This window comes from Hippoglossus hippoglossus, chromosome 5 (assembly GCF_009819705.1).
Source record: "Hippoglossus hippoglossus isolate fHipHip1 chromosome 5, fHipHip1.pri, whole genome shotgun sequence".
Classification (NCBI taxonomy): domain Eukaryota; kingdom Metazoa; phylum Chordata; class Actinopteri; order Pleuronectiformes; family Pleuronectidae; genus Hippoglossus; species Hippoglossus hippoglossus.
Genome location: NC_047155.1, coordinates 21,908,373 through 21,935,970, shown reverse-complemented (window position 1 = coordinate 21,935,970; position 27,598 = coordinate 21,908,373). Strand labels below are relative to the sequence as shown.

Below are 27,598 nucleotides of genomic sequence, written 5' to 3'. Positions count from 1 at the left end.
TATATGCTCCGTGGGGAATACAATAGCTGAACAGAATGTACAACAAGGGCCCCAGTCGTATTTAGATTTCACAGGGAAAGTATTTTTTCTCCACCCAATCTCCAGCTTTTTGTTTTTCAGCTCTTTTTCTATCCTTGACAGAGGAAAACAGATACTTGCTTCACAGAAAAGGTGTGAGATGATTGTGGAGTGTCGAGGGGCTGCTGCTGCTGCTGGTGTTGGGGGCAAGGCGCGAGAGCATTACAGGGGAGCCTGTACCCAATGAATATTCTCTGTGTTCTTGGCAACTCCACTCATCTTGGCCAGTGGTCGAGGGTCTTGGAGCGAAGTGGCGCTGTGAGACCACCGACATCAAGGTGGCACTGTAGGTGTCATATTTTGTTTCACTTTCTGTTTTGGTCTTCTATCTCAGCGGGGCAGCGGTGGTGGTGGTAGAAGACAGGGGAGCGATGGCTTAATCAAGAGCGGGGGTCTTTGAGGTAGAGGGGTCGGAACGCACAAGAGGAAGGTGCGCTCCCTCCTCTCCATCTCATTCATTCTACCTGCTTCCTTTGTTTCTTGGCCACAGGAGAGCCGGGGCTTTTGGAATAGCAAAGGAGGACACAGAGGTCTCTGTGGGAGGACAGGTAAAGAAAGGGAGACACTCCTCTAAATCAATCTCTCGATCTCTCTCCCTCCCTCTCTTCTCTCTCTTAATACTCCCTGGCTTTAGCATGGGAGCCTGATGAATAATGGAGTGAATCGTGACCTTTGCAGTCGGGTTCAGGCCTGCTCTGGCTTCCTTCTGATCTGATGAGCGCTTTTGATCCAACCTGCACCAGAGTGCAAAGAGACCCGGAGAAGTTAAAGCCCTCTGATAGACTATACCGTACATGCTTCGCCACTCTGATCCTTAAAATGACAATATAACACACACAAAAATCAGCTCATTCTACAGAAAAGGGGCAAAACAATAATCAACAAAGACCTTTTTAGCTCCAGCTGTCAACTGCGTCACCAACGGCTCGTGATGTGGAACAAAGTTTGTTTGCTGTGCCTCGGAACTATTGGTGCAAAGCTAATATGACACCTTGCACCACTAAGTGAGGTGTTAAAACGACACGTGTGATTGTTTCAAAGTCTCATGCAGGGAGGATAATAGAATGAAAACTATATCAACAGGGTTAAAATAGCTCAATTAATGTGCATTGCCCCGACCACAGCCTGAACTCGGCATCGCACAATTATCATGCAAGCTCTTCCTGTTTTCTTTCACACCAGCCACCTTCTCTCAGCCTTTGCCCAGGGGAGTCTTCCCACATGGAAGTCTTAAGTGACATCTCACAGGGAAAGGTAGAGGTGTGCGGGAAAGTGCAAGATAAAGGTGATAGAGAGAAAGCAACAATAGAGAAAAAGAAGAGACGGCACACCTGTCTCAGCAGGCCCGGGTGGGGGGATGATATCCTGATTAAAACGAGATGTAGAGTCTGGAAAACATCGATCACACAAATCACACTTCACCTGGGCCACAAGAGCCCCAAGATGTGGGAGATATTAAAAAATCATGAGGAGTGGATCCCCTTGGTTGTGTCAGGGATGGGAGCGGGGGGGGGGGGGGGGGGAGTGGAGGTGTGAGAGAGGGAGAGAGAGTATGGCGATTGATGGAGAGAAGTGTTTAAGTAAGTGTTCCTGCCAAGCGGAGTGTGAAGTAAGGTCAGGAGAGCAGAATGTGAGAGTGCAGAGGAGGCGAGGAGCAGACTCCCTCGGTCTCACTCCCTGATCCTCTAGACTGACACATTCAGAACAATACAAAGAACAGGATTAGGCCTGATAACAGAGTCAAAATGATGCCAAATGAAAAGTCCAAGTTTTTTTCACCACCACCTAAAGGGTTTCCTTTTTCAGTCATGTGTTTGATGGTGAGCAAGATGACTACTGGGCAGAATTCCATGAAACTTGGTGAAATGATGTGGTATGAGTCAGGAAAGAAAAACTATCCAGTGTTCTGTTTCTTTAACATAAGGAGAAAGGGCATTCTTCAATATTGTCCTTGATATTTCAGAGAATATTGAACGGATCTTGACTAATGTACAATGCCTACATCCATACTACATCAACTCTGCTCTGGATATGCCTGACGTCCACACTACTCTGGATTTTTAGAGCTGCTAAAACCAGTGTTTCTGTATAGATGGGCAGAAATGGAGACTTTTGAAAGGAATGACGTAGACAAGCGCTTGCTGATTGGGCCTTTGCCGTTTCAGCTCCTATCCCTTCTAGAAGAAAACAACCAGCACTAGCCTGAGCTACCAGTGTATGTCGCATAATGGTTAATCAATTACAAGCGTTGCTGATCCTGATGTCTTTTCCAAAAGCTGTTGTACAGTTAAATTCTGTAATTTACAATGACACAGCTGCTCACATGCATAGAAGACGAGCTATTATTTGAGCAATCTGCGATAATTCATGTTGTAGCATACATTAGTGGTTTTCAGGCGTGTTTGTATGGACAGGAATTAAAACTGATACGGAGAGATTGTTTAATTGTTTAAAATAAAAACATAGTTGTATGGATGTATCCTAAGTGCCGTTCTAGCTTTTGGAATTCTTCCGTCTATCGGCAGGCGATGTGGCAGCAGCAGTATTTGGGGGCCTGCTCGCTCTCCCAGATTGTTAGGGGTTGTGTTATCAACCTTGGAGAAGGACTGATGAGTCATTTTGGCGCAGATGGGTTCATTCTCTTCCACTCTCCTCTCCATTAAAAAAACACAGAGAGAAAAGTAAAAGAGACAAAGAGAGACAGTCTACCACCTGGGTTACTCTTCCTCCCAAACTGCACTAAGTAATCCGCTGTAGTGAAACAAGTCAAGAGAAGTGGTAATGCGACAGCTGGAGAGAGTGCGAACAACAAAAGAGGAGCACAGTGCAGGCGAGAGGAGCTGAGGGTGTGTTTGCAATGCGATGTCAACCGCGAAATGCCCCAGTGAAAAAGCTCTGATATTATGCACCTTTTCATGACGAACCTGGACTCTTGGAAAGTGTTGTTGCCCCTGAGTAAATGAATGAAAATGTACCGGTGCTGTTGTTGTCGCCGCTGTTGAGCCCATTGAGCTGTGTGATCACGTTCAAATGCTGGGAAATGGACGGAACAAATGGATTTGAGTAGAAAGGATGGCTCTCAGATCTCCACCGCCAGTCATTGAACATTACCCCGTGACAGACAGTCATTGCTATCGAAACGTGCCTTCTGTAATTTTCATTGCAGGCGCGTGCGTGTTTGTACTGGAAAATGTGAGCAGCCACACAACAATGGTTACACACATATTTCACGCAGCTCTTCCAATAACTGCAGTGATCATAATAAAGAAACGTGACAATTGCTCAGATTCAAAAATGGGAAGCACAATGCAGACACGCTAACATTTGTTGAGAATTTCTGCGCTTGAGAATAATATCCTGTTAATTTTCAGAAACAAATGAATGCTAATTGTTAGATTCATCTTTGTTGCTTGCTGCAAATTAAGAGTGAAAGTCTGTTTTCTAAGGCAGTTTTTTCTCCTGAGCTGCAACTCTCAAATTTTACATTAAATTATGGATATAAAAACTTTTGATGTTTGCTCATGTTAATGATAAGCTCTGCAGCCTTTTTCATTATACGCTGTGCACAACAATATGCACCATATGTTTCCACTCTATTCCTGCTTAGTCCGTCCATTCCTCGAGTTAAGATCCTGGAGAGACAATTTGTGCAGTCCATTAAGAGCTTATGAATTGGATTTAGACCAGCGGACTGGTGTGAATGGAGGGTCTGAGCATACGAGCTGACAGCCACAACTCCTCTCCTGCTTTATCACTTGCCCAATTGTGTTGGCTCACGTCTCAAACGCACAAAGGGTAACTCATTACTGTCGAACAGCGCTCACAGCTCTATTCACACAGTAACAGAATAGAAACTTTCTATGTCTATCAACTGACATCAATGCTATAATGTGCACAGGCCTGTCCACAACGAGCATGCTGTTCTGTTAAGGGAGGAAAAAAAGACACTTTAATCATCGTCACACCGATTGACTGGGTCTCGACGAAACATGTCCACAGACGACAAAAAGTCGAGTCATGTCGCTAATGTGATCTTGTAACACCTGTGAGCGGCTTTTAATCTGAGCTCCGGTATGACACCTTGCTGCTTTTGATATGCAAGCGTTACATGTGGCTCTGACGTATTAATAAGTGATAAGGTATAAAAAGGTAATCAAAATAAATGTGGAGGTTTGAGTTTCATATTTTCTTTATTTCTTCCAAGTGAAACTAAAAACGGAAGATTCTAAATGATTAAACTGTCACTGTCAGACGGTGCCGGGCGGCTCACCTCACATGTTACGCACGTGCTCACGACACAGAGATGTGCGATGTTTTCAAACCTCTGTGTGTGATCATTTATCCAAACTGAAGATGCGCTGATTCAAAGTAATCCAACTGGTGTGGTGGTGATTTATTAATAAGGCAAAGTTCTTGATGTTCAAATTCAGAAACGATATTGAATTATGATACCGTTAGAAAGCTAGATGCTAATGAATTGGACATGCATGATGAATGCTGAGCAAATTCCCTCCTGGCTTTTAGAACTGCAGTCCGGTCTTTCTTTCATTCAAACAGAATGAACAGTAATTACGCCTTTAAATACAGAGGGTGTGTTTGATGCCGCTGACATTATTATGGTTGTAAAGTGCAGCAGCCGATGGAAAACCTGCGGCTCTACTTTGAACAGTTAATGTGGTTTCTTACACAGTCTAACAAATATGTCTTAATTACAAACAACTGGAATCATTTCCCTTTTTAAGTAATTTAAATAAATATTTTCTCTCTGCTTTATTGGTAACATTGCCTATCAGCATGATCCCTTGTCATTGCGTCTGTAACTGTCTGTGAATATTGCTGTTTGTGAAGCTATTAAAAGCAGCCACTTTAAACTCTTTCTTTCAGAACTAAGTGGCTTATTTAACTGCAGACCGACTGTGCCCAGTCACAAAATTGAACCCATTAACCTCCACAATAAATAATACACAACAAATGCAGGAATCCTGTGTGTACTAAATATAGGAATTTGCACAGTGGAGAAACTGGAGAATAAATGTGAAATTAGGGAAAAGTACACAGGGAAATATGGATGTAAACATGTTTAAAGTTTTTGATAAAGCCGCTTGCTGTAAGAGGTGAGTCAGAATAACGTTGGTGTGATATAGTCAAAGCCACTGCCAGTTTGATGCAATCACCCTAGAAGTGTCTGTAGCAGCAGAAGCATTAAATATTAATTTCTCCACTCAGGATCCACTGATTCAGAGAGAAAGTGGAAGCCATAGGGCACTTAATGGGATACTCATCACACTTACTCTGATGGGCCCGGTGCTTATCTTGCTATTTATCGTTTGCTACACTCAAAATCACACTGCATAGTTTTTTTCCAACACAAGGCTGAGACATTTGGGTCTGTGTGAGTGTGTGTGTGTGTGTGTGTGTGTGTGTGTGTGTGTGTGTGTGTGTGTGTGTGTGTGTGTGTGTGTTTGTCTGGAGTGTTGAAGTGTTTACATTTGTGTGTTTGCCTGTCTTCTTTCTAAACACATGGCTGGTGCGAAAAGCAAGCGTGTGTGCTTGTGCGTGCATCTGTGTGCAGTTCAGTTTTTTTTTTTTTTAACAGTGGCCTATTAAATGCCCAATATCAAAACTAGGCCCTGCAGAGCTGTCACTCGCGCGACGAGCACAGGCCGAGTATCTCGCATGGACGGCGGATTAGTTTCTGTCTGTTGCTCAGGGTGAAATGTGTAATCTCATATCTGAGAAGTGGGAGGGAGTGGGGGCGGAGGGAGGAGGGGATTCTCGCCATTAATGTTTAACCTTTTAAAAAATGGATTTGCAAGTGTGACGAGATAAGGGGCCGAATGTGATCCCGAAAAATGTCTCCTCCCCGTGACAAGAAACCGGGGAGAAAGGAAAGGGAAGACAATGGCAGGGTTCAATGTGAAATTAAACACACTGTGCTTAAGATGTCCCCTCTCGTCTCATATCAAATGTGTTTGCAGAGAGTATTAACATTGTGTGTACAGAGCATATGTTCTGTGTTAAACTGATTCGGTAAAACAATGCAGCGCGCAGCTTTTCCCATTAAAATCTAACACATTTAAAAGCTGCTGGACACCATAAGTGGTTGTGCTAAAAAATAATGAAAACAAGCTGGTTTCTGTGGCGTTGTCAAACACTGTCATAGCTGACAAATTACTTTTATTTTAAATCTGGTTAGGAATCATAGAAATGGTTTGAAGACCAGCAGGAGCTCTATGATGATTAGTGAATTACATGCAGTGGTACAAAAACGCTGGCGTTATTTTATCTTTTTGTTATTACTAACATCAAATGCATCAGCTCGTGGGTCCATGTCAAAACATGCTTTGAAATAAATGCAATTGTCAGTGCTAATGTGTTGATGTGTAGCCAAATGTTGAATATATTCAACATGATATCTTGCACAAAATGACAGGTATTTGATCTGAATCCAAAGTACTGAAGAAATTCAAATTCTGACCTGAGGAATCTAAACCTCTGAACCAATTACCATGCAAATTCATCCAATAGTTTTTGAGAAATCTCGGCAAAAGCAAAAATGTCAAGCCCATGGTGGTAAAAGAGGAAATGTCAGGGGATCATCAAAGTCGGGACTAATAACAGAAGGTGCAGTGGCAGCACTTGAAAAATGACACCACACAAAATTCGTCATTTCCTTAGCCTTCAGTTGAAAAACAGATGGATAAGTTCTTCTGACGTGGAAATTAGGAAACTAACTCACAAAACTGCAAAACAAATTAAAGATTTAACTTTGCCAAGAATGTGAAAACTATAGTCTGATGAATAAGGCAGCACATTCTTTCAATAGAGGTAACTATCAGGTGGAGTCCAGCATATTTGGTGTGGACCAAATAAAAAGAGACTGTAACAGTGACTGCATTGTGTCGAGTGTGAAACAGGAGGGCACCAAAATGGGACTGTGAGTGCACAAGGTGTATGGGAGATGATATTTATAGATGGTATTATAAATTCAAGTTATATGAACAAATATAAAATGACAAGATAACTCCCTACAACAAGGAGCTTGGCAGTGATGAAGGGGGTACGGACTTTTTTGCAGCTCTTAATATGGACCTTTCATTATAATTTAATTAGTCAAACACTTATACTCATACTCCATTAAGACTGAATGGAAAATACACATTATCTCCATTTGAGAAAAAGTTTGACATCTGCGACTATCTCCCTTTAGAATCAAATGAGACATACACGATGATGAGATGCTTTGTGATTTTATTAAAATTCATAATGGAAAAAAAAACTAACTATTTTTGGAGATGTCATTAGTTTTTAAGCAGTCTTATTCCGTAAACAGTTTTTGAAGTCATACGTCTGTAATCTTTAGCAACAGAAGTTTGAAGCAGAGTAACATGGATGAAAACAACTGACATGCTAGCCAAAACTCAGGGTAAGAGACGTGTTTGAGGAAGAGGAGGACAAGGAGGATGAAGATTGCGACAAGAACAAGCTGCAGCATCACCTCAAGCCAGAGGTAGAGACTGACCTGGTCCATCACTGTTACAGGGTCAATAAAACCTTTATTTCTCACCATCTGAAGTAGATAGAAACCTGGAATAAAAGTCTGAGAAGTAAAGGTTTCAGTAATTGTCAGGTTTTTCAGAAAATCTCAAGGGTTTTAACAGTTCTTAAGTTTAAGGCCCTAATAGTTTAATTGGCTTTATTCTTCTTAGGCTTTGGCTAAAGAAATAACTCCATTAAATGAACAGCATTTATAGAGTTGCTACTGACAAAAGGTGTGCATCATTTTTGTTCTAGGCTTCATTGTACAGAATCGTACTGCTGAATCTGTGAGGGTCGTCACTTTTGCAATGAATAATACAGACATGCTCCCACATTAAAGCCTACAAGGTCTGGATTTTTATTTGTATCTGCACCACTCATAAATATCTGTCCCCCAGACATGTCAGATTTGTTTCATCAAGATCAATGGATTATTCTCTTAGAAATCACGAAAGATTTTGAGAAAACAAAAACACGCTCTCTCTCTCTCTCTCGCAAGGTTAAAGAAACAAAAATTCCTGGATCTGCCCCCTGATCTGGATCTGCACCAACATTGAATGGGTTCTTCTCTGACACTGATACCACATCCTTCCACCAAGTTCTGTGGTAATCCGTCCAGTAGTTTATGTGTAATCTTGCTTACAAACAAACAAACATACCAATACACAGACAGGGGTGAAAACATAACCTCCTTGGTGGATTTTGTGTGGTTTGGGTATTCATGTTGAGTTTCTTGGCAACAATAGAAGACTATGGCGCAGAAACAACTGTTTCAACTTGTGGCTATTTGGACAAATGTGGACAGGTTAATTTTATGGTTGATTCAGTCTCCATAACATGTTTTGCAAATATTAGTTTGCAAAATTAAACAATTAAATAATAATACTAGTGTCCGTTAAGTTTGGAAAGACAGACCACATGCAAACACTGTGAGCTCTGAGACAGCCGGGATAACGAACCAGCACACCAGCCAACACATCAGCGAGGCATCACAGGAGCAGAGGGTTACGTTTTTAAACAGGTTAAAGTTTTCACTGCCTCCTCGTGAAGAACCAATAACAGCCTCTCTTAGCAGCTCCTGGCCCACCATTACAGCATCTCTCTAATCAAATGGATACCATCTGTCTGGCCGGGCTTCAGCAACAGCAGCGCAGCAAGCTGGTTGGCTGGCTCAGGCGGCCACATCCTATCTTGTTCTTTTTTGCATACACATAAGCTCATTCTCTTTTCTCCTCTCTTTCTCTGGCAAACACACAAACAGGTGGATCCCGCCAGACATGCAAGCGTACGGAGGAAAATGCTGCAAGGCGGCAACTAGCATCTCGTCGGGAATGAGACGTAACAGTTAAACGATGATCGATGGTGGGGCAGTCATTGGACAGGGGGACAGGAGATTGATCGGCCAAATTCTCTCACTGTTCAAACATGTCGCCGCCTTCTCCAACTGGCAGCGAGGTTTGAACAGGATCCACAAGTACATAGAAAACGTGGATCTAACTGTCTCGTCTTACATTCAGACACAAATTACAGGCACAGGCTTTATTCCTAAGAGATTAGAAAGGATTTTGAAGTTGTTCTCTTGGTTCATAAATGTTTTACACAATTTCCATAGTACTACAAATATTTTCAATAATATCAATGCTGAACCTACAACTTATGCATTTCTTATTGATTTGTATTCTATGCACAGTATGAGAGTCACAATCCTATTTTAAGACTACATAATCCCCTCTTGCTCATGAAGAGGAATACGAGGCGGCTTTATCGCTGCAGTCTCATATGTAATTCACATATATTACGAGTGCCCTCGCAAAGAGAGCCGAGATGTGTACGCCTTCCTCATCCAATTCACCTCTGGATGAGATGGGGTTTTCACAAGAGCCTGTATAAGACCTTAAGAGGGGCTCGTATTTACTTTCCAATATCACCAACGCTGCTAACATTAGCACACCGCACCCCTAGCAAAAAAGAAAAGCGGTCCCCTCGGCTCCAGCTCCGGATAACATCTGTCAGCCACGACCGCGGGGCTTTCATCTCCTCGGGCTGCAGACAATCTCCCCTCAGTGACTCCACACTGAAGTGGTACTCAGGTTAATTCCAGGTTTCGTCATCCCATTCTGACTGTGGCAGGTGAAAGATTCATCACACAAACTGCTTAGGTTTGGAGAGGATGATTCTCACCGCGGAGGAACACTGACACCATCAATTATCTCGCTGAAAAGGTTAGTGTGAGCTTGGGATGTTTTGTTCCGATTCATGCAGTGATATAAAAAGTGACAAATCACGGAACAGGGTTGAAGTTGAAATGTTAAACTTTGGGCCAATTAAAGCAGCAACTAATGATTATTTTCATCATTAAATAATCTGAATAATCAGTTCATCATTTTGTCAATAGGTTCTGCAGATGCGTGTTGTGCTTTTCCAGTCTTACCGACCACTCAAAGCGCTTCACAGTGCAAGTCACATTCACACACATATTCATGCAGCTCGACAACATCCTCTGCTTGGTGTGCAATCACACACCATTCAGCACACTGCCGGCACAGCCACCAGGGGCAATCTGAGGTTCAGTATATTGCCCTAGGACAAAATGCAGATTGGTGGAGCCGGGGATCGAACTACAGATCTTCTAGTTAGTGAATGACCCGCTCTACCTCCCAGATAAATTAGTAAGTCACTTTAGATATCAACATAAAGTGAACAGTAGATAGACCAAGACGGGACTAGGCCATGTTTTCTTCATTAATCTAAGATCTCAGTTTATGATCATACATGACAAAGAAAATCATAAAATTCTCCCATTTAAGAAGAACAATGTAAAGCATTTAGATTAAAATTTTTGAAATTATTCATTTATAATCAAAATAGTTGCCAATTAATATTCTGTTGGTCAGAAAATCAATGAATTACTAACGATATTTAGTGTGTTATGCACCCTAACCATCGAAGTCCAAAATCAATATTATTCAGGTTTTACTCAGACTAAACCATTTAAGTGCTTCATGATGCATTTAATGACTCCAAGTTAAAATAAGACTGAATCCAACTCCATTAATCGCAGTCAAAAAACAACATCCCAACACAAAGTCAAACAGGATACAGACAAATTGCATCCTGTCCTGGTCCAGGGAGTCAGGACAGACCGGGTCAAAACTATACACTGACTGTTGACATCATTTGTAATTGTAGTGCACTGAGTCTCTCTTGGAATATCATTGTCTATAACCCTCTATAACATGCTGCCATAAACTTCCTTTTATGTTTATTTGAGGGCAGAGCACCAGTTCATTCCCACACACATTTTGACATTGTAAAGTTTCGCCTGCAAAGGAACTACAGATAAAGTAAATAAAGATAATGCCGCTGTGGCATGCACTGTAAAAAGTGACTAGACATAAACAGAAATACTTTTTTCGTGACAGCAAAATAGCATCAATACACCATTAAACTAAATGACCCTGCTATTCTGCACTTAAAGAATGAACGTCTAACTGGAAACTGTGTGACACATCAAGGGAAGGTTCAAGGCTGAAAATGGGACATCACTATTAAACCTCAGTTGGTGCTTAAGTAGAAATGATACCACTTCTATTTATTCTCACCCCAAGACCCAATGTTGTATTACACAAACAGCTACATATACAAGCTGCAATTTTGTATTCGCACCCAACCAAGCCTGAGAGAAAATTTGTCAAACAGACATTCTGCTCCTGTGCCTAAACCCGACCGGAGCCCGATGCACGTACAGTGTAAAAAAATCAAGTATATATCCTAACCAACGTGACCGAACCCAACCTGAACCCAAGTACAATTTCAAAAATATTTGTCTAAACCCGATGCGCCCAGGTCGGGTGGCCACACACAAAAGTAATCACAGTTGCGGTACACATTATTTCCTACGTGCCAGTGTTTTATCTAGGACAGTTATGAGTGTAACTGGTTGGAGTAGCATTAGAGGCGTAAGGCACTGTGTATTAAACAAAGACAGGCAAAGAATTAAACCCCTGCTTTCAAGAGAAGTTGTAGCCTGTTTATCACCGGCAGCCCAGTGGGACTAGAGCACGTAACCAACCAAGAAAAGAGGGTTGCAGACACAACAAAAATAGCCCTGTAAGATTTGCTGAGGTGATGTCACAAGGTCAGAGCAGAGGGGAGCCTGTCAGACTCAGATCTTGTTCAAGTCACACTGATACTTCTAGTCTCTAATGAGCTTCTTCTGGCATTTCCCTCCTCTTCACCTCTCCCTTGTCCTCTTCAATGGCTTAAGCATTCGCCCCTCTACCCTCCAGTGCATACCACCAACTGCATCACACCTGTCCCCTTCAGCCTGCCCCCGCTGCAGCTGTGGGTGACATTTCCCATTTGCAGATAAGCCAAGAGAAAAAAAAAATCTACAATGCTATCTGCTTGCCTGTCTGCCCTCTCATGTGAATCATCCAAAATTGTAATAACATCACTACAGCAACATGTTGCTGCACAGAGACCCGGCCTGGCGTGTCTGCGCTGACAGCGTGCACACAATTCCTTCACAGCCCGACAAGCTCAGAGAATGTGCAACCAGCGCTGAGTGTCATGCTAACAGCATGTGTGCACATCCACCCTGCGATCAAACAGCAGATAAAGGTGTGAAAGCAAGCACTACATAAGTGACTAAGATAGTGAATGAATAATGCTGGTGACTGAGGCTGAGACAGAGACAGCGTCATCTCTTTCTCTCTACACCTCAGAAAAACATTCTGCAAAAAAGCGTTTCGAAAACAGGGTCGAATTCTAAACAGGCGCTGCTCACTGCACTGGATGTTTCACAAAACACTTCTGTATTTTATTCATGCTTGAATCAAAGTCTCATGCTCTGATTGTGCCTAAGAGAAGAGGGGGAGCTCTGTGGAGATGGGAGCACAGCTCAATGCGAGGCTTGCACTCAGCAACACAGGGGGAGAGGTGGAATGTAATACTAAAAGCTAATATACAGTAAGTGAGCCAGAGGTACTTCTTCTCTCTTCAGCGAAACATCACACTGTTACTCTGCTTCTTTGCATCTGCTGAGAGCGAAACTAAAGCCCTTGATCCTGACAATAGAAGAGCACACTGACTCAGCTCTAAGCACACTTTTCATTACCAGCTTATACCAAGTCACACACATACAGGAACCCAGGCCGTCAATAGAGAAAACAAAACAAAACACTGAATTGCTTTTAAGAAACAAAGAAATAAAGCGGCATTTACCTTCTATGAGGAAATCATTTTTGCAGCATGAAACATGTAGCAAAGTGCATTTTAAGATTATAAATATATATCTTGTATACTGATATTCCTGCTTTTCAATTTACTCTGATATGGACAGTCGGCATTAACCTGCATACTTTGCCTCAGGGCTAACTGTTACACCTGGGCTACACTGGACCCATGAGGAGTGCGTGTGTAGATTGGAGTCGCTTTTCATTTTGGTGCTGGTTTCATGAGGTTAAAGCAGCCACATTGCTCAGGCACTCGTGGAGAGAGTCTGGGTTTTGCATATTTCACGGCGTGTCACACAAACCATACATTTTGCAACACCTCCTGTATGCCTGCTCTGCAAAACACGCAGAAGACATGCTCCAAGTGTGAAGAACAGACGGACACAAGATGCAGCAGATCAGCGACGCAGCCGTCACTCGCCGCACCCAGTGCAGTCCGGGCATTTCTGTCAAATACTTCTTTGTGGATGTGAGTGATGAAACCATTTTGCATCGTGACCGGGTCTGAATCTCCCGCAAGAGTTAAAGCTCAGCTGCAACACTGTAAAAACTGATCTTTTTGTTTGTCTTTCACGAAGGAGCTGCGGCTCACAGGCCTTGATGTGGATTCAACTCCACGAGGACAGAGAAAGAAAAAAAAACATTAATATAAAAGATGAGGTGAGGGATCCAGTTATACATCAGTACAGCTTTTTTATTTAGAATCCATGCGTGCCTCGCAGTTTGTACCTCGGAGAGCACTAAAATCCACAAGGACGGCAGGAAAGCTGTTGCGATCAAACACGGCATGTGGAAAGGTATTCAGCTCTATCAGCTCAGTTCCAATAACACTCCTTTTTTGTACACATGTCTGCCATCCCCATATTTTCTTTGACACCTTCAGGGAAAAAGGCTGAACAAGTTGCTTAGAGCAGGCATTAATCCTCATTTGAACTCAACTCACAAAACTTACAGAAAGAAGGTCAAAAAGGTCTTTTTGTTGGGAAAGCGTATCTCATAACACTTAAAACCTCGGGGAAGTGAGAGGAGGAGGAGGAGAAAATCCTACATAGCCTGCCAGGCTGACTGGGGTTCTAAGTAATATTTCCTTACAAATACTCACTGCCAACTTTGTTCAGGTTCCCAAGATAATTGAAGTTAAACATGTCTTTTTTTGGCGATGCCACAGAGGAAACCCACGTATAGAGGAGTCTATGAACAGAACTTGGATAAAAACCAAGGCAGATGAGCATGGCGGCTAATAGGCAGACAAGGCGTCTGCGGAAAGACAAAGACAAAGAGCATAAAAGTGAGGAGGGACATGGTTTGTGTGAGAGAAAGCTCCAGTGGGCCATTAGGCTGCAGACAGACACATGCAGGTGCCACCTCATCCTTCATTCTCTTACTCTCCTGGCCAACAGGCACAGAGCACGAAGGTATGAGGGCATTGAGCCATGTTCAGTGAACCTGACATGTGCTGGAGATACTGTGGCAAATGAAGATACATTGCAGACCCAGTGGATACTAATTGTCCTCCTACATTTTCAACAGTCTGTCACCATCCTCACCGTGTACAGTACAAGTGACTGGCACATTCAATACAAAAGTGTGAAATCCACAACATGCTGGCTGATCCAGATTAAAATAAGATTTCCTGTCTATTTATTCAGGGATTTGGCGGTGTCCACTTTATGTGTCATATTCTGCACGGCAATGATGAACAGTTAACTGTGACATCTCGACCCGACTTCCATTATTAGAGCGCCTGCTGTCAGATAAGGATACGATAAGACAATACAGTGCTGCCTCGGCAGAGCAGCCATATGGATTCATCCAGACACATCAGACAAGACAAATAGTCCTCAGCTAATGCTGACAGAGCACCCTGGGTGGAAAACTTAGACAGACTTTCAATCATACCTTTGACAAGTGCGGACATATTTAAGCAAGAGGATTTTTGTTTCCATAATTCCAAACCCCATAATCCATTTTTGGCCCCTGTCAGGGCTCCAATGAATGATTTACTGGGCCAAACAGAAAAAGGAAGTCACCTTGGCAACAAATTGAATACATGCATCTCAAATTTACGCTATTAGGAGTGTGAAAACAAAACTGAAACACAAAGATGAAGAGCTTTTCACACATTTTGTGAATGCATGGGAGGGAGGTTTACAGAGATCACATTGCAGGAGAAAAAAGAAATTAATTTCACTACAATAGAAAGTGGCAGTGAGCACAACGCTGACATATCATATTAATTTTTTAGGTTCATAGGCCAAACTTGTAGACAAACAGATTTCTATTGTCATCCACTAGGTTGGCTTTTAAAATTGAACAATACTGCAGAGTTTGCAAAAAATTATCTTTTATCACTAAGAGCATCATGTGATAAATTGCACACATATAATTATATTTAACATAGCCACTTTAGAGCAGAAATAGATTATTTTCCTTCAAACAATTAATATTTCATAGACTAAAATACCAGTTTAAAAAAAAATGATCATTCAAACCTGAGGAAAGCCTGAAATTCTGAATTAACACTTTGATCTGTTTTCTCACACATGTCAGAGGTGAAGCTATAGAGAGATGGAAATATGAGTAAAAAGATTCACACTGAATGAACCAGCTACACGGCAAAGACAATGAAGCCCAACGTGTTTTCTTTGGATTCTGTTCACACTGAACACTTTACATATCTAACTTAAATATCTTTAAAAAGCGATTGCAAAAAAACAAATAAAAAAAACAGGCAAGCTTTGGAAAGTAAATTAGCAGTATGATTACAACAACGTAATTTGACCGCCACTGGGTAAATGAGTTGCTGGGGAAAACTGAGTCCTCTGCAAACAAAAAACTCAATGAGTAACATTTGTCCCCCGCAGTGGTTTTAAATGATGCCACGCGGTAGCTCCGCTGCATCACAATTATCTGGCAGTGTCTCTCTGCTCCATTAACATAAGCGAGCTGTTTCACTTCAGTACGATGCAGCTAAAGGGCTGGAGGGGGCATGATGTGTCAGAGGAGCTGCATAAGATAGTGTTTGATTAAAGATGATAATGATCTATGTTACAGTAACTTGCTGTTGCTCTATTTATCCGTCCATTGGCTACATATATTGCTTGAGGGTCACAGTGGGGCTGGAGCCAATCCCAGCAGGCGAGGGTTACAGCTTGGACTGGTTACCAGTCTATCTTAGGGCCCACATAAAGAGACAAACCATTCATTCAAACCTACTGGCAATTTAGAGAACCCATTCAATCTAAAATGCATGCCTTTGGACTGAGGCAGTCGGAAAATCCATAGTAAACCTGCGTAGGCACAAGGAGAACATGCAGAAAGAAGAGAAATGGCTGCAAATAGAAGACAATTTAAACGAGATGAAAATAGGCTGACTGCAAGGTACTGCTAGACAGTTGGGTTGTGTGGACACACTTTGCACTGTGTGACTTGTTTGTCTATTTTCATACACTTCAATTCATTGAAAATAATTGGGGAAATGAGCCACCTGTTAAATAGCACCTGTACAGTCTGCCAGGCATAATTATCTGAGATCAGACTAAAATAGCATCTAATCTGCTGCCATCCAGCCTCACTCAAGGAGGCAGAAACTGAACTGCAGAGTACATTCACTTGGAGGCCTGCGATGAGAAAGACCGCTGAGTAAACAAATACTAATGACACGGTAATACTGCCACAGGTGAAACTGAATCTGTTTGCCAAGACACAATATGAAACTGTGACAAAAAGAGAGGTAATTTCTCACTGGGTGACTCACTTATTGCTGTCAAACATTCTGCTCAAAGAAATTCCTAATTGGCTGTTTACTAAACCCCGGCCCCAATCACAGCTTAGCAACTGTAACTAAGCAGGACAATAAAGCTTTGTCAATGGACTTTTTAAAAGGAGCTGCAATCTGTAGGATCTCAAGAGTTTGGACAATGGTGTCTTGAATGAATGGAGTGAAAAGTGTTTGTTTACTCGGACATAAGCTGCAAATGTTAGCACGCTAACAAGCGTACTACCCACTTTGGTTCAAAGGCAAAGAGTGTGTCTGTAGTACAAACAGTATACAAAGATAGATGACACCTCTCATAAAAATGAACCCAAAATATCTCAGATATGGGCGCTGCCATCTTGTGCTAGGGACATAATTCGGGGTCTGTGCAGTATTTATCATGGAGTGGAACCATCAAGGTCACGCCAATAACTGTGCGTGACCAATCTCGAGTGAGTCTCAGCTGTCAATCAAGATGTCTTTCCCTGGCTTCACTTTAGAGGAGCTGACATATTGTTCATCTTTATATGCAGTCTTGGGTCTGTAGCTAATATATTGTAGGGTTACAGGCAGTTTTCCAGTACAGGACTGGAACAATAGCATATTTGGAGCTTTAGCAATAACATTAGCTCAGGGAAACTAGCTCTAGCTTATAAAATGATCTATCTATTGTTGTCATTTGAGCTGACAAAATTCAATATAGTCATAGAAATAAAAAGGCCTTTGATTTACTTCTGTCGCGAAATCCCTTGTTTTAATAATTGCTAAACTTCGGGTGGTAAATCTCTCTCTCGCTCTTATCACTGTACACTGTTAATGTGCCGTGAGACAACTGTGAGCTGGGCAGGCATAGCCCTGGTGACTAAGGTGGCAGGGCTTAGTGAACAGTCAATTAAATAGAAACATATGAAGCAAGCGGTGAATGGAGAAAGAATATATAACCTCTGGTCTAGTTACTCAGTGGAGCTCACCTCTAAGTGAATATCTGATTATGTGTGGAGGGAAAAAGTCAAGGAACGGTACACACGCCATAGAAACTGCCAATTCAACCTCCACTCCGCCCTCCCCCTTGCCGGCCATAAAACGCAATGTAATAGGATTCCTAAGCTTTTCCAGTGACTGCTTCCACTATCACACAGACATTTAAGTGCACTAATCCATGACAAATTGTCTCATCTGATCCATGACAAATCGTCTGAGAGGCCGATAGAGACGAGGAGATGGAGGCAGGGAGGACGGGGGGGCAGAGGATGGAGGGCTGAGGGAAGAGGCCAGGCGCAAAGAGAGTGCTGCTCGGCACCTGAATGATCAGGCAGTTATTGCCTAGTTTTATAGAAAGGTTGCTTTCATTACCTCGAAGGACATGCTGTGTGATAGAGGGAACGAGATCACATAGCGCTGATGAGCTCTCTCGACTGAGCCCACAGTTTTCAAAGCAATTATAATCCCATGTGGAGGTAGATTATAGGATTTCAGCTCCTCTGTTGGCAAAAGGCAGGGTTTGTATGTCGTGTTTACAAAATGAATGTTTCTAATTAAATTTGTGTCATATATAATTTATGATTTTCATCAGCCCACAATCTAGTTCTCACGAAGGTGGTTTAATGATACACATACAAGTCAAACAACGACATGGAAAAGAAAAAAACTCATAGTGAATGCACGTAGCATATTGTCTGTTGCTATATTTCCACATGAGCCAATGCTGCCAGCCAAATCAAACAATTCCTTTTCATCCACTTTACAAAAATATGATTAAGACGTAATCCATTCAAGTGACTGTAATTTAATTGAATATTCTTTCACCATCAATTCTCACACTAATTAGTCCCCACAGTTTAATGGGGATGTAAATTAAGCTGATTTAGCGGCAAAACAAAACGACAGACAGCCTATATGGACAGCTGTTCGTGTGGATACCATGGATGGATCTGCCACTCATACTGCAAGAGCTTAGATGTCCGCAGAAGAAGCAAGGAAGTAAGATTATCGCTTTGAAGATGACTGTGTAAAAAAAAAGTGCATGTTCACTTCTGTGTTTCTGCCATGAACACTGAGCTATTGAAATGAGAAGTCTTAGAAGTGTTGAAATGAGTTCCAAGTTGGAACAGTGTGTGCATTCAGTTTGTGAGCCAGTGGCTGGCATTAACATGCGTCCTGGGTGATCCGATCACATGTGGACCCCAAGTATGTGAGTTCGGGCCTGGCATTAGAATGCGTCGCCACATGCGTCTTGATGGAAATCGACACAAACATCCTTTTCATTTGCAAAGAACAAATTTGATGATGCTTTTAATGGCTGGAAAATACATTCTGCTTGCGTAGTCTGCTGGAGATCAAAATAACGCGTGCTGAGTCTATTCCTTGGTGTGATCCATGCAAACCAATTTGTCAGATGTTTGCAAGATGTTTGACGCACTAATATATCTCTATGGGGTTTTCAATAATTTCAGACGTCATGGATGAATGTCATCATTTGAGACCCAAAGGAATGAGTACTTCCTCTAACGCAAATGAGTTGAGTAGCTGGTTCTTTGATGTGGCCCGTGACACTTTCTAGTACACACTGCCAAGAGAGTCTGGTCATGTGCAGCCACCTCCACAAAAATTGCCTGTGTGAAAGTATCTCAATGCATCTATTCACGCTTGCGGTCCACTTGTGATCAGATAGTCCAAGACATGTTTTAATTCCAGAATCCAACAGTGCCAGTGAAGCTTATTTCTTAATATTACCAAACACTGCCGGACAAATCATCAATCTCCTGAAGCTGTCATCCCCTCTGCATTGCACAGAAAGAGTCAGAAAAAAAATCAATGTATACTTTGTGGATGTATGGATTCCAGACTTCCACCCTCCACAAATTTACCAAAAAGGCAGCCATCCTAAATTAGGTTCAAGGTTTTGTCAGATTTTCCTCTCCTCAAAATATCCTTAGATTTCAAGTTAAAATACAGGAGCTTCAATAGAAACGTGAAGCTTAAGTTCACCACTACAGTTCTTTGACATGTTTTGAACTCTTAAGGATCCTTATGTTTATCAAGTGCGTCCTTGTTTGTGATCACGGAGTTGCTCTTGTTTCACCGTCTTGGCTAATCCAAGTAATTACATGTTTTCTTCTACCTCAAAGAGCTTCCTCCACTGAGGGAGCTTCATGGACGATGAACAATGAGCTCATTAAAATGCCTCCCAATCATTTGTGATCAGCCCTTTCTAATCAAAGGATAAAAAACATGAACACTATACATGAACCACTGCATTAGTTATCAGCCTTTTCAGCTATTCAATATCCATTTCCTTACCGTCAGTTTTCATGGACATGCTAAATCAGCATTTCAGCCTTAAATGGCAGATCTAGGATGTTTCTAGATCAGTGGCCGTTGCCCCCTGGCCGTACCGCTGTGTCCGCCCCTGTGATATTCTTTCTAATTGCCATCTTTGTAATCATCAGATGTAATCAGTGTGTATCAGGCGAGTAGAGTTGGTTTTACAGCTGCACCTGGCACAGGAATCCTGCTGTTCTGTTCTATGTGAGACTCTTTAACTGCCCCGTCATAGTCGTAATAAAACAAAGCAAGTGTTGTTATGTTCACACGGCCCCTCTGGGTATTGATACGATATGAACATGACTGCTGTGTACATACTTCAACTGAACAAGAGTCAATTTATATGGTACAAGGGTAACTTATTGATAATACTGTAATACAGTCAGTAGACATCACATTAGGGAGCACTTTCATTTTAACGATAGAAGACACCACATCAACTGTAACTACTGCCAGCGACGCACTGACAGTGTAAATTGGTTGCACTTTTACTGACTTGCGATGGAGTCCAGCACCATGCACTGTCAGGAACGGCCTGGTTTATGCGGCAGCGGTCTTGGCAGCGAGCGCTTGTGTTCGCTGTGTTGGCAGGTAGGGCGAGCGCAGAGCCCCGTTTGTGTGTGTGTCCTGTCACATTCAGCTCATCTGTCATCGTAGTGGATTATTTCTTGAGATACCAGAATTGGCTGCCCAGAATCAGGCCGCCATCAATCTTCAGCAGCACGAGCACGATGCAGAGGAGACTGTGTGAAGCAGGGGCTCATGGGAAACGGAGCGGTGCCGCTTCCTGAAGCAGGTGACGAAGCAGTCAGGCAACTCATTACTCAATCTCCGCCTCGGTGGTGACTATACCGATTTGTCATGGAAACGTAAAAAAAAAAGACACCGAAATGCGATCTTGAAACTTTAATCTCCGCAGTCACCATTTTTTTTTGTCAGCTCAGTGTTACAGGAGGCAGATGAGCTGATTTCTCAACCATAGTTAGATGCTTGAACAGGCTGGAGGATTACATCTGTACTTAAATCAACATGACCTTCACTTCCCCTCCTCAGAAACCCACACAGCCCCTTGTCTGTGTATCTTTGTCGATGCGGGATGGTTTGTAAGTTTTTGTTCCACTCACACACTCACACAGTCGGCTGGGCTGCATGCCAAGATCCACAAAAATTTATCTCAGGGCAAAACACAGACCCAGTATTCCACTTAAACACTTGGACTTCAAGACTCATGAGTGTCCAGAAGACAATACAGAGGCATCGCACAGCCACAATAAAAGGCTCGGTGAGGCAGCCCATCTTGTTATCAACATATTGAATAGATAATCTAAGCACATGTATAAAATAAAGCACAAAAGGTTGATATCACTAAGAACCCATTCTACATCTTAATTTACAGTGTGGCAGACAGTACATCAGACACGGTTTCATCATCTCAGAGAAACACAGAGACATTATTTGATTACAGTAAACAGCAAAAGCACGAAAACCAATGGATTCTTAAAGGCGAGACATCTCCATTATGACACGTCCTACATATCCATATCTATTTATATCTGAGGGCTCTGGCCTCAATGAAACCGGAGAGCTCCTCAAATTATAAAATCAATTCTAATTCAAATATTCATCATACCATTTCAATTCTGAGAGCGCAGTTCTGGTTAAATCGGTTACCGCCACTCTGCGGATGAGTGAGATTGATGTCGGCTTAACCCTCTTCAAAAAACATGATATACAGTAAATTGTACAGTCGCTGAGCAGGAAGTTAGAAAATAGCAGAAATGTTTTCTTTTTGGGGGCACCCGCTTGTAAAATATCATAACATGTCCCCAGCATTTGATAGTCAGCACCAATTATGGCTGTCATACATCAGAGATTGTTTGATTTTTTTTAAGTTTTCCAGGGAGGGCTTGTTCCAAAGTAACACTATTACAGACTCACTGTGGATACTGGCATATTAAATCACATCCCTCTCTCTTTGATAATCTCCTGCCGTTGCTAAATCAGTCCAATAATCACATCAAAAATCAATTTGTGTTTATCATCCACCTCCACGACATGAGTTTGCATCCTCTCAGACCTGACGTGTCCTGAACACAGCTCCCATGTCCCCGGAGGACCCATGAAAATGCCACGCCATAATGGCCTCGGTGAATAAATGGTTTGTGAACGTCCCAGCATGTACACGTCCGTTCCCCTCGCAGTGTTGTATGCAGTAAGCGTGAGAGTCTGACTGGAAAACCTTCAAGAGGACTCTCAGTCATAACCATCCTCCTGGATGACTCTTCTGGATCTACACTTGTGGTTGGAAGAGGGAGTGGGAAGGGGGGTATTTCTTCCCCCCCCTTCATCCCCTTTGGGAACACTGCATTATTCAAAAGACACTTACTGAGCCTTGCACTTCCTTGTACATCTTTGGCACCAAGCTCGACTTGCCAACCACTCAAAAAAAGAAAGACAGAAGACAAAAAGACACAAAAAGACACAAAAAAACAAGAGAAAACTGGGAGATAGCCTTTAAAAATTCATTCGTCGCTCATCCCTCACCGTCTCGTTCCAATTAATGGGACCGGGAAGCTTTGAAAACTTTCTATCATGGCTGGGATTTTTCATGTTTCAGCTGTTACAAAGCAAAAGTAAGCCAACACGCTACCTAAGGATACCAGTGTTTAACACAAGCACCAACAATTCTATGCTGGGGTTTTTTCACTTCCTGCAGTGCTTCAATTACTGTCTTTTCGCTCGGCAACGCAACACACACAATGAGAGGCAGGCAGACGATAGCATCAATGTTTAACAGCCGCTTGGCTTCCGGAGAGAGCCCCACTCTGCGCGAGGGTTCAGCATGGGAGTCACACTCATTGTTAGAAGCTTAAAGAAAGCCTTTGCTTTGCTCGAAAAAACCTCTGCCGTCCCTGTTACACTCCCACATACACCATAAGCAATGCTGGTAAGCTTTTCCATAATCAGAGAATTAGAGCCGCCTCAGCGTATACCCTCCCCTTATGCCCCTACAGTGCAGAAGGCGTCAAGCTTAATTGCAAAACGTTTCCAGTGCAAAAGAGGGAAACATAATTGTCATTTCCATCTAAGCCACAGTGATCAAAGCTCCCTTGGTTACCAGCACAGTAATGGGGTTCTTTTGCCTTCAGCTTGTCCTCCTCATAACAGTCTGTCAGTGAGATTCAGGGTGCAGCAGTCAAGATTTCCTCACCGTGCGCAGGAAATGATATCCCCACCTTCAAACTCACATAGTTTGAAGATGCCTTTTGTCGAACAGCACTTCCAAGTTCAGATGTAAATGCAAGCATCCCGCTCAGCAAAGCACCAAGGTCTCACAGTTCAACCATCTCACATCCATTAATAGTACTAAATGTACAGAGCTAGACAGATTTAAGTGTGACTAAACGTGAGTATGTAACATGCAATTAGAAGCACAATTAATCGTCTTCCCCTCTGCTTATCTTGTATGAGTGCGAGCGTGGTGAATCATCGCGTTACAGTGCAGCGCTGGGGCAACATCATTCAGATCGTGCAGCAGCAGTCTCTCTACATTGCTTTGAAAAAAAAACAGAGCTGAGAACTGAGAACTTCTCACGACTGCAACACTGTCCTGTGAAGCTGAAATCTGTCAGAGAGACGCACGTACCCAGGGTGAGGATGTCTGTGCGACCGGGCCGGGCCACGTGGTGCTGCTGGATGGTCTGGTAGAGTGTGGCGTGGCACAGCAACAGGAAGCCGAGGCTAATCCACATGACCAACAACCAGGACATGGTATGGCCGATTCTGCAGGACGACACACAGAGTTTTATTACAGCCTGTGTCCATACATTGTTACAGCACACGCCTAAAGACAGGAACTAGCACTGTATACTGACACGTCTTCAGGAATCCTGTGGTATCAGAAGAAAAATGTACATTTGCATGAATATTTTTTTTTATAATAACATAAGGAATGAAAAGAAAACAACAAAACAAAATGCTTCAATGAGAAAAAAACCTGCAGACAGAAAACACAAATGAAGATTCAATCTTGTTTATAAATCCATTTTTCTGTCTCGTCCAAACCGACTGGGGTCTCAAAGGACTTCCACCATATTGAAATAACAGATTAGATGCAGAAGAAGGAAAAATAACATGCTGCGATCTCTTTGTCAGACTGATAATTTCATAATGAGCCATATAATAATTTTATGAAAGCAACAATGACATTAACACTATCACAAGAGCCCTGAATATTCTACAAAGAATTAGAAAAAGGCTGCATTTCTCAGAGCAAAGAGCTTTTTATTTAATTTTTTTGGGAGATTTGCTCAGCGACTCGCCTAATGGCTGATGAGGGCCAGCATATGGAGACACGCCTTAGCTCCTTATTGAATAATGAGACTCTCCTCCTTTCCAGGTGTTATTAGCACCTCTCTCCATTCAGAAAGCCACAGTGGGGGAATTTAAAACCACCAGACGTCCTCCTCTAAAACAAACAGGGGTGTGTTGTGTTGTCAGACTTTTAAAACTGCATTACTGCACCAGAAAAACAGTTTAAATGGCAGTTTGGAAAATATTATAAATCCTGGACGGATGTTCAGTTTTTTAGAGGAATATTTGTACACACACACTCTGGTTGCAATCATTTCTACATTTCTCACTTATCCTCACTGCGATTGCTACTTGTGAATCTCGTGAATGGTCTCATGTAGCAGCGTGAGTCTGAATCTAATGTTGTGAGTCTGCCACATCTGAAAACACAAGAGAATACAAAGGAGACACCGAGCCCCAGGGAGTTTGCTCAATAAATACTTCAAACAGAAAAGGAAAAGGAGTCTGTGTGGACACAAATGAAGAAAAGCAGGCCACATCCACTGGGCTATAATCCAGGCAGCAGCAGAGCCACTGCTTGCGTCTGTTTTGCCCAAACTACACTTTGTGTTTTGAGCATCTGTGCATGTGAGATTAAAACCATTGAGGCTACTAAATGTGACCCGTGCGTCCTGTGCCCTCAGTGACATTGACGCTGCTTAATATTCACTGAAAATTAAGCATATAATTATGAGCAGCACATTGTAAATCCCTCCACCCCTGCGCTAAATCCGATATAATCCGCGTTTTTGTGCAAATGCAAAATGGTCCCATGGGTGTGTTTTCTTATTTTAACCCCACGGTATTATTCCTGCTCGTCAAACTGCCTTTCCCTATATTCAGCTGGAGCGTTACGCGCGCACACACTTCACTGAACCTTTGCACAGAGAATCCTGAGATGAGCTCCTCCCGGTTATCGGAAAAAGGCATCCCTGCCGAAAATAGTGCGCGGTGCTCACCGGCAGCGTTTTACCAGCGGTGCAGACTGCACGGAAGAGTTGAAACGAAGCGAGCAGGCACGGGCGTCACGCTAAAGCAACTTCAGAGGACGAGTAAGCAGCTTCTTTTTTCCAGAGAAGCGAAAGCGAAGTGCTGTTTCCCTGGAGCCAGCGCGACTGAGCTTTTTTATGTGTAAATAGACAATCCAGCTGGTTTTCCGTGCGTAAAAAAAGGAAGACGCGTTCGAAGCTGTTTACTCGGAGGGTTCTTGTGCCGCGTAAAAGGAGAGAAAAGCCTCCTGAATCCGTGCGTAATAGTTTGATCCAGCCTCGTGGTAAATGTGGCGGAGGGGAAGTTAAAGCGCAGACACACCTGCAGGTACATACATGCGTGTGCTACGTCGATTTAGATCCGTTTTGTTCCCTGCAACTTCAGCCATGACTCCCACAAACGTGCGTATCTGAGTGTCATGCAACAACATAATAATAATATAAGCTGCCATAAGAACTTTTTATTTTCTTAGATGCACTCGCTTAGTAATTACTTTGGGGTTGTTGTCAAGATTATTTACACTAGTTAAACATGTTTCTAACTAACATAACATGGTTTAAAAAGTAATGATTGTATTATTATATCACAGTATCAGTCTAGTAATCTTGACAATTTTTTTCTACCAGCTGTATTTATTGCTAATAATATCACTCAGATGCATTTGTCCCCACCCATCCTACCCCCAAACACCAGCACAGGTTCCTGGAAAGTCCCACACCCTTACCTGAGCAGTGCGTCCAGGAGGAAAGGGGCTCAGTCACAATAACCGCCTGCCTGCCCAGCAGACTCACTCTTCTGTCTTAAATCCATCCATAGTTCGGAGCCACAGGGATTCCCGCTGAAATTCCAGTCCTCATAACACAAGCACAAAAAAAAAGGAGCTTAAGCGCTGATCTTTTTCCTCAATATTCCCTTCTGCTGCCCAGTTCCTTTTTGAAATCCTTGGCAACACAAACAGTCAGGGGTCTGTGTCACACACTGGTCAGGATGGGAGGGATGGGAGGCTGATCATGTCACTGCTGTACCAGCCACATACGTGCAGATCTCTCCTCCTCTCCTCCCTCAAGTCTGTGTCTCTCTGCTCCGTCTGTAGAACTCCTCTGTTGTGATGACAGGGGAGCTAATTTACCCCCCTCACTGATCGTCTCTCTCTCTCTCTCTCTCACGCGTGCAGCGGAAGGCTCCAGTGGAATGACTGCTCTGTCTGCTCTTGGCTGCGTCCCCCCATTGAGAAGCTGCGCTGATAGTGTGAGCCTCAGTGCTCTCTCCAACGCACTAAGTAGAGTCTGTGTCAGAGAGGTAGAGCGGGTGTGTGAGTGTGTGTGTTTCTCTCTCTGTGTGTGTGTGTGACAATGTAGCCCAGCTGGAAAGAGAGAGAGAGCTGAGAGTGAGTCAGATCACATGTCTTAAAGCAAGACTGCCCACTCCTGCATCAAGACTTCATCAGCAAATGAAGCATGCTTTATTAATCCACCCCTCTTCCCGTCCCAGCCATGCGGGCTTTGCCTTCAGCTCACTTTTTTCTATCATTCAATGAGTGTATCCATGTGCACGTGCACACACTGTAAGTGGTCTCACACTTTACTGTGTGTGTGAGTTGGAGAGGGCAAGGAGGGAGCTTGACTGAACGCTCCTCTTTTTAGTCATCAGCCTCGAGCGTTCAACGGGCGAGTGTGAGATTTGCTCGGAGCACAGGACTTATAATAGAAGGCAGAGTGCCTCATCAGAACTATGAAATCACCATATTACACATTTCCACCAGTTTTTGTGGCGATGAGTAAGGGTTTGCTTTTTACGACTGACTCCTCTCGGATTGTTTCCCACCTAGGAAACAAACTTGCACACGCAGTGGCAGCCTGAAAGAGTCTGCGAGCATCCCTCTGTCACTTGCTTACAAACTGAATCCGCTGGCTCTGAAGGAAAGACTTTCACTGTCTTTTGTATGTGTGTGTGTGTCTGTGTTTGTGTGGGCGTGCACCTGTGTGTGTTTCCACTGTGCCTGAGCCATGCTGGCAGGTGAAAGCAGCCGGTCTTGTTTGCGAGGAGTATGTTTCCCTCCAACACATTTTCCTTCCATATAGAGGAGTTCGCCTTTAACTCATTACACTGTTAACCAGAGATTTACAGTATATGCCAATCCCACGCACCTGCCATGGCTGACTCACTCACAGTCTGACATTTCACAGAAAATGAACTCGATGCTACTCACAACAATACACAGCTGAGGGGCTAAATAAACTGGCAGACAGTGAGGATGGTGTCGGTGCTGTGGGGGAGTACAGACAGATGAACAAAATGATGAATATCCGGATAAGCTTTG

General features: G+C 42.9%; 1 protein-coding gene across 4 annotated transcripts in view; it reads right to left on the bottom strand.

Annotated features, from left to right (window-relative positions):
* The window catches only part of LOC117761734 (chemokine-like protein TAFA-1), a 113,389-nt gene extending 86,769 nt beyond the window's left edge, over nucleotides 1-26,620 (bottom strand). For 2 of the 4 annotated variants that reach the window (XR_004613876.1, XR_004613877.1), the window contains exons 1-2: nucleotides 26,003-26,619; nucleotides 23,582-23,718 (exon numbers count right to left, since the gene is read on the bottom strand). Coding sequence is in view for 2 of the 4 variants with exons in the window: in XM_034585914.1 (XP_034441805.1) it covers nucleotides 23,582-23,705 (124 nt within the window). In the remaining 2 variants the exon portion in view is untranslated. Of the gene's footprint in view, nucleotides 1-23,581; nucleotides 23,719-26,002 lie in introns of all 4 variants that reach the window. The other 2 variants (XM_034585914.1, XM_034585913.1) reach the window with 1 other exon arrangement.
* Nucleotides 26,621-27,598: the final 978 nt, after the last annotated feature.